This window comes from Xenopus laevis, chromosome 1S (genome assembly GCF_017654675.1).
Source record: "Xenopus laevis strain J_2021 chromosome 1S, Xenopus_laevis_v10.1, whole genome shotgun sequence".
NCBI lineage: Eukaryota > Metazoa > Chordata > Amphibia > Anura > Pipidae > Xenopus > Xenopus laevis.
In genome coordinates this window covers 164371978-164384061 of record NC_054372.1, presented here as the reverse complement: position 1 = coordinate 164384061, position 12084 = coordinate 164371978, and the positions used below count along the sequence as shown (strand labels likewise).

Sequence of the window (12084 nt, the reverse complement as noted above, 5' to 3'; positions counted from 1 at the left end):
GTACTCGTTTAAGTCAATTCAGTTACATTTTAAACATCATGGATGGCATTTATCAACACTGGGCAAATTTGCCCATGGGCAGGAATCCAGAATCCATGGCAATCAATCCAACTGATGCTTTAATTGTTCTACCTGCAGCTGGCTGAAAAAGGCCACTCAGTGATTGGTTGCTATGGGTTACTATCCAAGTGAAAATGTGCCCATTGTTGATAAATTAGGCTCAATGTATTGTTAGACAATACAGGGGGGACTTGAGCAAACACACACAGCTTTATTAGGTATATTATTTTATTAGCTTTAAGTATTACTGCATTCAATTTATGGAACAAAGTAACCCTAACACGCACATCACCCATGTGAAAATGAACTGCCTTCTTAGTTACTCAACCAACTGATTATTTGAATCAGCTGACTGATCACAACCAGGGTTGGTTGCAATTAGAACCTCACTAAATACAAAAAACATGCAGGAGAGGGAAGTAGTCACCACAAAGATTCTACCAAAATGCTATACAATTATCAGCATAAATTACAGATGAAAAAAGTTCTCTGAAATGGGCCACAAAGCCTTTTCTAAGACACTGGATGGGGTAGATAACCAATTTGAAGGCACCTGTGCAGTAGACGTTTATGTCTGGGGTTGTAACTGCATAACTGAATAGTTTGAGAAGAGTAGGGACATCTCCTTGTGGCTTATTAATGAATAACAGGACATTGTCCCAAAACACTTCTAATGGAAATAGGAAACAAAAAAAAAAAAAACAGAAAAAAAGAAGCAAAAATTTGGTGAGATGGTTTTACTGAGTGACTCCCTTTTGTGAAACCCAGCTGACATGAAACTATTACATTTCTAGACTCAAATCTATTTTCATTTCTTGGTTAGCAGAAGTTGGGTTTGCAGGATCTCTTTTTGAGGTATATCAGTGCTAATTAAAAACAATTCAATGTTTACTCAGGTTACCTTTGACTAATAAGTTTAAACAGCAGAAATACATATAGTCTCCAGTAATTCTCAATTGACTTCACTTACCACATTCCTACTGTTAATATCTCCCAAGTAAACAACAGAATTAATTAAAGGAGCCCAAATTTGAATTTCTCTTTGCCAGGAGGTAAGCGTAGAGAGTGGAACAACAAGAAGAAAGGGCCCATACAGCTGGTGTTCATGAAATAGATAGTTTAAAAAAGAAATGGTCTGTATTGTTTTTCCTAAACCCATTTCATCAGCCAAGATGCAACTGTTTCCCCTGTAAAAATAAAAGAAGTTTTAAGTGGTTTGTCATTTTAGCAACATATAATTAATGCTGCAAATGTTAGGTTCCATCTACCCTATTAGCCAGTTAAATGTTCATTATACTGAACTTTTTTTGTAACATGCTGTATGTAGGTGTGATGGAACTAATTCAACCAAACTAAGTCAAAAAATGACTTAATAAATATGACAAGCGAATTAGCGGTTACTATCTTGCTTTATTTTAATTAAGAAAACAATGCTTATTTCTCATACGCATCATACAGCAAAAAAAGCAGATCAATCAATGATTAAAAAAAAAAAAAAAAAGAAAAAGAAAAACAACATATCCTTACTTGCACCAGGAATGAGCTAGCCAGTTTAACCCATCCAATTGATAATCCCTCAGCTCCATCTGTTTATTCCCACCAATGTATGATGGTTGTTTTTTCAAGGCTACAAACCTAGGTCTCTGCTTTAAAACCTATAAAGAATTAATGAACAATTGAGAGAATGCATGCATGTTATGTTTAATTCAGCATAAAACAATGCAAGAGTGAATTCACAAATAGATTTACATTTACTCTGCGGATTGAAGATATGGGTAGAAATTTATAAAAATGTATTGCATAAAACCTCTCATGTGTAAAAATTTACTTCATGTAAATAAACCATTTTCATAATAATGTACATTTTTAGTAGTATGTGCCATTGGGTAATCAGAAATAGAAAATAGCCATTTTAAAAAAATAAGGACAGCCCCCTGGGATCGTATGATTCACTGTGCACATAGAGAAGAAATTACCCTTGCACACCCTGGCCTTCCCGATCTGTACGAGTCCCAGGTGCTCAATGAAGGAGGCGTTGGCAACCTCAAATTCAGCGTGAAAAGCAGAGAAATCACTGGCACAACTTGGGTTATTTCTAGCAGGGAAAACCCTTGCTCATTTATTGCGGATGCAACGTTTCGGGGCGTAACCAAGGGGTTACGCCCCGAAACGTTGCATCCACAATAAATGAGCAAGGGTTTTCTCTGCTCAAAATAATCCAAGTTGTGCCAGTGATTTCATTGCTTTTTACTGTGCACATAAACATACTAAACAAACTATACATGTTAGGTCACATGAGCCAATTAACAGACAGAGTTGTGTCTTTTGCTTCCATACTTCTTCCTGTTACAGTTAGAGCTGTAGTATTTCTGGTCAGGTGATCTCTGAGGCAGCACACAGACCATCACGAGATGGTGGTTCAAGGCAAGAGATGTAAAAGGACAAAATTTACTTAAAAATATATATTCCAGTTTAAGATTCTTTAATATGTCACTTAATATGATATAAACTATCTGTTGCTCAAGTATTTTTTCCTTTAAGTTGTGAATTTTGCAACTTGCCAAGTAGCCCATAGCAATTTATTAATTAGCTTCTACGGGTTACAACATACTATACAAACTTTACAACACCACCACCATACCCACATATAGAGTAAGGACTGAGTTCCATCTGTTGCTCTCTACCACTGACTTGTGCAAAAGTCTATCCCAATTACTTTTTGCAAGAATGTGATGTAATGAAAGTGTTATCTGCTTGTTTCACTACCATCAGTTTAACAGACCTCTTAAATTAATAGAAGCTGTCAGAACTTAATGGCGCAATTGGGATCCTTGGAATCCCGCATCAAGTCAATGAGCCTTTGTTTTTAGCTGATGCTTTTGCTGGGGAAAAATCAGAGCTGATGCCAACCTTATTTCCTTATTGTTACACATTAGTTAGAGTATATGCCATGTACTACCTTGACTAATTTCTTTTTTGGTTTTGTTGTTAGGTTACCAGGTCTTGTACAAATATACCAAGACTGTATGTGGTTTATGTATGTGATTATAACGGAATGCATGTTTGAATTGTGTATAACTTTATTGCACAAATAAACCTGCAAATTACAAAAAAAAAAACTTAATGGCACAACATATAGCCAAGATAAGTATGTGTTTCAAGGAAAAAAAAGCATGTGCTGGACATATGGTCTATTGTTATTAATAGATTTAAAAAATTGTGGTTTGTTTTTTGCAATAAACAATGCAGAACAGTAAAACAAAGAAGCTTAATTTCATTCCACCTTCTTGGTTATTCAGAGAAATTGTAGGAGCAAGAGAACACAATCAAATTGCAGTTCATAGTTATTCCCACTGTATACAGTAACTCTACCTAACCTGAAAACAAAAAGTGCAGCTGGGGAAAGGGAATGTCTTGTGTACAGAGCCCATTTAAACTAACCTTCCTAATTATAGGGGATGTAGTACAGAAAAAAATAGAAAAAACAAAACAAACTATTTGACCTATGGCACATTGGGCATTCTTCACTTGAGAAGTGAACATACCATACAGGCAGACTGGTATCGATCAGCTCATAATAACCGAGGATGCTTAAAGCTTATTTGCTAGCTGCTCAGTAGACTGAAAAGGTTGCAGTTAAATCAAAGGATAAAGCCAAGAAACTGAACCATTTGAGCGCCTAATTCAATGAGTTTCAGTGTCCTGTTCATGTAGATAAGAGCTTTATACCAGTATTGTTCCTGTATACAACAGCCCCATGCCGACTGAATTAAATGAAGCAATTTGTAGACTTACAAACAAAAGCCTTGTTTTTATATGTCGAACATAGGTATATACTGGCCATTTCATTCTTCTATATGATGTCACATAGAATTTAACCTTTTCATATGAATTGGTCTTACATATCAATAGTGTTGTCTTACCTTACACTCTTTAAAAGGAATGGTCTTAGATTGATTTCGACTAATATATTCATCAATTCGAGCCTGAAACTTCTTAGCAATGAGTGCCCCATCCTCCCAACTGCATTCTGAATATGGAAGCCCCTGCCATTTGCAGAAATAATCTGGATATCCTGCTGCGGATTTCTGGTTTGAATGCGCTGCAAAAAAGTTCACGTTTTTCATTACTAGCATCTTACTTGGTTGTATTTTCTCAGGGTGAAGAATCCCCTCCTCTATTTTCTAAAGGCACAAACAACACTATAAACATACATAAAAATAGAAGAAAAAAAAAAAACCCAATGAGATAAGCTCAAAAGCGGACTTAAACTTCATAATATATAATTTATAACACAGGAGTGCACACAAATAGAGTTGTGCTTGAAAGTTTGTAAACCCTATAACATTTTCTGTATTTTAATATGAATATGACCCAAAAGATGATCCGAAGTCATAAAAGTACATGAAGAAAACCTAGTTAAACCAATGAAAAAAAACAATATTATATTAGGTCATGTATTTATTAATAAAGATCTTTTGATGACCATGAAGCTGGAAAAGGTTACAAGCTTAATGCTAAAGAGTTTGGAATCCACAAATCAACTGTCAGACAGATTGTGTACAAACGGAGGAAATTCAAGACCGTTGTTACCCTACCCAGAAGTGGTCGAACATCAAAGATAACTCCAACTGCAAGGTGTCTAATAGTCTGAGAGGTTACAAAAGAACTCGGTAACTTCTAAGTAACTGAATGTGTGTCTAATATTGGTGAATGTTGATGTTTATGAGTCCACCATCAGGTGAACACTGAACAGCAATGGTTTGTATGGCATGGTGGCAAGGAGAATGCAACTGCTCTCCCCCAAAATAATGCTGACCTGATGCAGAAGGATACTGAAAACATGTTTTGTGGGTGGATGAAGCCAAAATAGAACTTTTTGGCTTAAATAAGGAGCATTACATATGGAGAAAGAAAAACACTGCATTCCAGCATAAGAACCTTATCCCATCTGTGAAACATGGTGGTGGGAGTGTTCTGGTTTGGCTCTGTTTTACTCCATCTGGGCCTGGACTACTTGCCATCACTGATGGAACAATGCATGTAAAGACATCTGTCTGCAAATGGCTAAAAAAGAATACAGTGAATGTTCTGGAATGGCCAAGTCAAAGTCCTGAGTTGTGGAAAGACCTAAAGTGAGAAGTTTATGTGAGGAAACCAACATTGAAGAGCTGATTCTGTTCCATATGGAGGAATAGGCTAAAATTCCTCCAAGTCGTATACGTTTAGTTGCAGTTATTGCTGCACAAAGGGTCACACCAAATACAGAAAAAAAGTGAATACTACACACAGATATGTTGTTATTGGATATTATTTTAAATAAAATACATTACTAAATACAAGAATTTTTGTTTCCCTTGTTTAACTGGTTCTCTTCATCTACTTTTAGGACTTGTTTGAAGTCACATCCATTTCACATTTTAAAGGGTTCACAGCTATATACCCCCCCCCACGTTTAAGTTTGTTTTACCTATGATGCGCTCCACTATCTGATACTGTTTATGGAGATCATCAATAAGTTCTTGCTGACAATTATAATACTCAATATCTTCTGGAGATGCTGATTTTAACCTGTAAGTAACAAAGAACAATGTATAATTAAATTGAGCAAATTAAGGAAAAATTTATGTATCCACAAAACTCTGCACAAGTTAACAAATTGGGGAGTGGATTTAAGAGAAAAAAAAAAAAGCACACACATTTACTAATGCACGCATTTACGGTTTGTTCAGAAGCACCTTATTTACAAAATGTGAAGGTGACTGGGTCAGGGGCTCCAGGTGTAAATGCTTAGCCAAATAACAAAAGGAATGGAGAGAGCAAATAGAGGTCACTGCCAATACGTGTTTATTCACACAACACGTTCCAGGCTGCACACCCTTTGTCAAGTGTCAGAAGGGCTTGCAGCCCGAAACGTATGTACCGGTAAATAAACACATATTGGCAGTAAGATCTGCTATTGGCTCTCTCTCAAGTTCCTTTTGTTACTTGGCTAAGCATCTTATATTATTGTTTTAGTTTAGGTGAATACAGCTAATTGTGGCAGCTCATGCTGTAAAACAAGGTGTCGAGTACCATTTAAAAATCTTCTAAACACAATTGATTTTAAAACAAGTAGAGAAAGAGCTTGGACATTAATACAGCAAGAATCCACCCATGGACAAATTATCACAAACATATTTAGCCAGTGTCAGTGATAGTCAAAAAGTTTTGCCACTTCAGTAATTACTTCTTTTCAACAACATGTTTTATAGTTCTCAGTATGCACCTGTGATAAGTAAGGTAAGCATATGAAAGTTTCCATCCAGGTGTTACAAATGTCCAAACGTGACAAGTAAAACCTTAGTAGTAGTTACCATCTTTTTTTTTCCTGCTCTTTCTTCTTGTAGTTGTCAAGCTTTTTCATTCCTTTCACATTTTGCTGTTTTAGAGTTTCTTCTGTTTCCCATGTATTGTGAATACTGGACCAGCCTTTCCACTTTAAGAAATACTGAGTTTCTCCGGCCTCCTTTGTCTCGTTAAAATCTGCGTTTGGATCCCCATCAGCCTCTACTGCATAAATGGTTGTGGTGCCACCAGTAGCTAAGAAAGAACAATAGTTAAAGGGAATCTGCCGTCATTTTCAACTTTTTTTTTTTTTTTTGCCTTTTTATAAAGAGTACACCTCAAAAAACACTGTCTGGCAAATAAAATGTTAATTCACAATTCAATACATAAGTTATTATTATTTTTATTTTGCCATGGGGGCTTCCATATCTGCTCATTATATATTCCTCACGTGCTGCACTAACAGCAGGCACAGCATTACCTGTGTGCTTGGAGGCAGCTGCTCACTGATAACAAGCCAAGTCCTACTGTGACATGACTCCCCTCCCCACCCTCTGTGTACTGCCCCTCCCCTATCTGTGACATCAGGAGGAGAGCGGTCACATGGTCTGCAGAAGCGATTGCTTTCACTTCTGACTTACTGCCTGCTCTCCAGCATCCACGAGCAGCCCTCCTTGCACAGACAGCTATCAAACCTCCTGCTCTTCGGTAAATTCACTCGGCATTCCTTTGAACTAACGTTTACAGAGTTGGGAGGGGGGAAATTTTAAGCCGGCCATAGATGTTGAGATTTTTAAAAGATCCGATCGTCATCGTGAGACCACGATTATTTGGCAACGATCGTATGAATTGTCCATCAACTAAAAAGACCAATTTGCCAGGAAAACAAAAGGTAGCTGCCTGCTTGGACCTGCAAATATAGATAGATTGCACTGGGACCGACAAAGATTTTTTAACCTGGCCGAATAATTTCCTGACAGATGTCGGCCGAAAAATCGTAAGATGTTCGATTGTTCGAATCCCACTAAATGCACGATAATTTCGAAGGATTGGTTGGACTTCGCTAAAATCAGTCATTCGGCAAGAGAAATCTTTGGCGTCTATGGGGACCTTTAGCCTTTGCTGCGATGGTTTGTTTGTTTGAGGCTGGTTACTTGCAAGATAAGGTGAAAAAAGAGCTGTGATCTTTCTGCTATCCCATCCCCACACAGATTTTGCTCCCTGCCTGCAATGTTTATATTTGATGGATTACCTACTGCCTTCTCTCGCTCTCCTTTCCTGAACTATAGAAACCAACCCTGAACTATTTAATCCTTCCTACACTTCATCCTTCTCAGTTGTTCCTGCTTCCCAAGTATGTTCTTTTTTCTGTTCCCTATCACCAGTCTTGGCAGTGCACTCCTGTTACATAAGGTATAAATAAACCATAAGCCTGTACTATTTGTAGGACCTTCACTAACTCAATGATTCCCAATGGCACTCTGCACTGCCACAGCTCTGCTAACATGTCCTAGCCCAGCACTGCCTTTCTTCTCCGTGCCCACTAACTGGCCTTCAGACTGGGCCCCCTTAGCTCATAACAAGGTTACAAATATATAGAAACATTTGGTAACAGTTGCCCTGCGTTAATTCCAAGGGGTACACAGAGCACACAAGCACTCACCCCCAAATTTCCCCCTAACTAGCCTTCAGACAGGGCCCCCTTAGTGTTAGAGAAAGTTACGACAGTGCCCCATAGCAAGTACAGTAAGGTACTGTATAAGTCAATTCAGTCCAAGGCTGTGGAGCAAAGCACTGGTAACAGCAGGCAGACACAGTCCAGTCAGCAGAATCCTTCTGAAGAGGTAGTTGTTATCTTGATACCTGCCTATTGTTCAACTGAAAGGCTGACCAGACAAGGCTCTGTTTACATTACAGCAGCTTGTAGGAGGGAGGGGTGATATCACTTCTACTTGCAGTGCAGCAGTAAAGTGTGCCTGAAGTTTATTAGAGCACAAGTCACATGACCTGAGGGCACATGGGAAATGTCAAAATGTCTAGCCCCACAGCAAATTTCAATATAAAAAAAAAACATTTGCTCTTTTGAAAAACCAATGTTTTCCCGCGACAGTATCCCTTTAACAATTAAAAAATAAAAATAAGATCACCAAAAAAACCCCTACAAATCTATTATGAACTATGGCACATACTTTTGTTTGTTATTTGCGGCAGCAATTAAAACACATACTCCGTTCACCTTGTACTGTATTCTCATGTAGTGTAAAGTTCGCAAGGATCGACCAAGACTGCAGGTTAACTGCTCAAGCTTTAGTGTTTATTGTTTAACACAACATGTTTCGAGTCTCGTGGGGCTCTGTCAAGTGTGACAAAGAGTCCCACGAGACTCGAAACATGTTGTGTTAAACAATAAACACTAAAGCTTGAGCAGTTAACCTGCAGTCTTGGTCGATCCTTGCGAACTTTACACTTGTGGATATATTCAGCAGCACACACGGCGGAGGTGCATCACAAGGTTTCGACTTAAAGTTGTTTCGCAGTTTGTTTGAGGTAACAGCACCATTTCTCTTTTGAAACCCTAAAAAAAAGTCAATACTTCTATATAAACAAGTCAAATCTCTTGCTTGCTTTACAATTCTGTAACAATGTATAGTATTATTGGGATTTGTTTAAATAGAGTTAAAGGGTCTGCTTAGGGATCGTCATAAATTAAAACCAAAACCAATCAAAACAGCATACCGTATATACTCGAGTATAAGCCGAGTTTTTCAGCCCCCAAAATATGCTGAAAAACTCTACCTCGGCTTATACTCGGGTCAAGCGCAAAAACGGTCGCCGGCGTCTAAGAATAGTCGCCGGCGTCTGAGAATAGTCGCATGCTCCCAAGAATAGTCGCCAGCATCCAAGAATAGTCTCTGAGAATATTCGCCAGTGTCCAAGAATGGTCGCCGGCACCTCCAATGGGAGCAGAAACCCTCAATTTTTTGATTGAAACTTACCAGAAGCTGCTGCATTTCTCACCCTAGGCTTATACTCGAGTCAATAAGCTTTCCCAGTTTTTGGAGGTGATATTAGGTACCTCGGCTTATACTCGGAACGGCTTATACTCGAGTATATACGGTAAGTTAAAGAATATCTGGCAGAAGCCGATATAGCCTGATTTGCATATGCAAATTAGGGGTGGGAAGGGGAAGCAATTTTTACTTCCTTGTTTTGTGACAAAAAGTCACACGATTTCCTTCCCTGACCATTATTTGCATATACAAATTAGGATTCGGATGCTGTTCGGCCAGGCTGAATCCGAATCCTGCTGAAAATGCCCAAATCTTGGCCGAATCCCGAACCGAATACTGGATTCGGTGCATCCCTACCAGTTACAGCTAGTGGCAACTCAACATGCAAGCTGATAAACAGGGAAGGCGAATTCCAATTAACAATTTTTAATTGATTTATAAGTGTACAAAACCAGATAGTTTTGGTGACTATTACTTTTCATTCATTTTCACATGCCATAAGAAGAAAGAAGGACTTTACCTCCTTTACGACCAAATCGTGAATCCATTACTCTTTCAATTGTTTCAAATTCATCTTCTTCTGGCTGAGGTACATCTTCACCAACAACTTCTAGCAAATCATCAGAATCTGTCTTCATCTCCTCATCTTCTTTATAACTAACATTTACAGTCGCTTGCCGTCTAGATACCTTTTTATTATAGTCATCATAATCATCATCAGATGAATCTGCTTTTCTCTTCTTTTGGCCAACACTCTTTCCATTTTTCGCTTTAGATCTGGACAAAAAAAAAAGTTTTGGTTAGGCATTATATTTTGCTGATGCCATCTACGATCCATGTTTTTGTTATTTCTTGAACTAAACAGGGCAAACAGGAGAACGTAAGCTACTCCATGTTTGGTTCTTGAAATGTAAGAGTCCATCATGCAGGGGCAAGGTTTGCACTGTTGACATTGTTATCTATCTAACAAGGACCAAACATGGAGTAGTTTTAATCTCCCTGTTTAGCTCAACAAAAACTATAGATTTTATTGCTATTAAAACAATAGACGTAAAAAAAGGAATTTTAAATACAATTCCCACTATTGAATTCATATTTAACAATACAATACATTACAATACTGCCCTTTAAAGGGCATGTCAACCCTGAAACTAAAAAAAAAAGCCTAATAAAAGGAAATGGGATTCTAAGCAACTTTTCAAAATAAATGTATTAAACATTTTCAGTGCCTTTGAAGTAATTTGTAAAAACAATTGCTATTGAAGGCAGCATTTGCTTAACTCCTCCTGGTTGTTACTTTTTAAAAAATGCTAGGTTCCCCAGCAAAGACAGGTTTGTTAATCAGCTGCCTTGTCTTCCATTGAATCAACAGCCTCAGCAACCAGGGCAGATAATAGAAAGGGAAAGACCAAACACATATACAAATAAAAATTGTAATGAATGTATATTGCAAAGTTGCTTAGAATTAGGTTCTCTTTTACTAGGAAAAAAAATATTTTGGGGTTGACATTCCCTTTAAGCTATCATAGGTCCTTATTTAAAACAGTAGCTATCATTTCATTACAACTTGCAAGTGATTCCAAAATTACCTCAGTTACAGCTGTAAACATCACAGCAATACCACATTTAAAAAATATTTAAGAGTCATCTAAGTGGCATTAAACTTGACTTTAACAGAAGTACTGTGCAAATATTGGAAATACTATTAGCCTATGAAAAGGGTTCTTAGCTAGGGTTGCACCAAATCCAGGTTTTGGTTCAGATGAATCCTAGCACTTTTTTTTGATTCCAAAAATGTCTTTCATTTAAATCAGTTTGGTATTCAGTTTGATAGTCATCCAAACCATCCAACAATCATGGACGGGGTGCACCCCTATTTTTAACCAATTGGTAGTAGCCCAAGTAATGACATTACTTCCTAAAAGAGCAAAAAGTTATTAACATGCAGTGCTTAACATATGTTACTCCTAGATCACAAACCTGATTTCCAGACCTTACCAGGGTCTCCTGAGAAAAAGAAAACACGGCCTACGATGAATTGACTGAAGAATTTCCGATAAACAAGTATGGCAGAGGCTACATAACATCATTGTGATTATCTTCTTTTTTAAACTACCAAAAGAGTTATCTCCATATGATATAACAACTGACTACCTCTATACATACTTAAAACCTTTGGGGCCCATTTAAGATTAATTTACTAATCACACAGTGGTTGTGCCAAAAATAAAAAAAATAAGCTCGGCAAACCTTGTATCTTGCCCAATCTGGCTTTTTAAATGTAAAAAAAAAAAAAAAAAAAAAAAAACTTCAGCACCTAGAACTGTAGAAAATATTTTTAGTTTAAACAGTTTAATAACACACAGGCATGAGCAATGATAAATGGGCCCGATGAGTACTTAATTTTATGCCATAATGTGTATTTTTTCTATGTGAATTTAATTGTAACAGAATACCATATCATCTGGAGTACTGGTAGAAGAGATAAAGGTTAAATATTAAAAAAAAGTTCAATTAATGGTTATTTCTTTTTTTTAATTATTTTAATTTCATTTTTCGACCTACAAAAATTACAGGAAAAAGTATAATTTACAATATTTCCCATAAGAAGAAAAATAAACAAACAGCCTGTGTTGTTATATTTTGCAGATATCATCCTCTGGGATATACATCCTGATCTGTCTAT

The 12084-nt window shown here is 37.2% G+C and overlaps 1 protein-coding gene across 5 annotated transcripts in view; it reads right to left on the bottom strand.

Annotated features, from left to right (window-relative positions):
* chd1.S (chromodomain helicase DNA binding protein 1 S homeolog) overlaps positions 1-12084 on the bottom strand; it is a 51657-nt gene that overhangs the window by 27348 nt on the left and 12225 nt on the right. For all 5 annotated transcript variants that reach the window (XM_018244340.2, XM_018244341.2, XM_018244338.2 and 2 more), the window contains 6 exons: positions 9919-10175; positions 6417-6642; positions 5531-5631; positions 3984-4162; positions 1588-1715; positions 1031-1247 (listed from right to left, as the gene is read on the bottom strand). In XM_018244340.2, the coding sequence (XP_018099829.1) occupies positions 1031-1247; positions 1588-1715; positions 3984-4162; positions 5531-5631; positions 6417-6642; positions 9919-10175 (1108 nt within the window). The remainder of the gene's footprint in view (positions 1-1030; positions 1248-1587; positions 1716-3983; positions 4163-5530; positions 5632-6416; positions 6643-9918; positions 10176-12084) is intronic.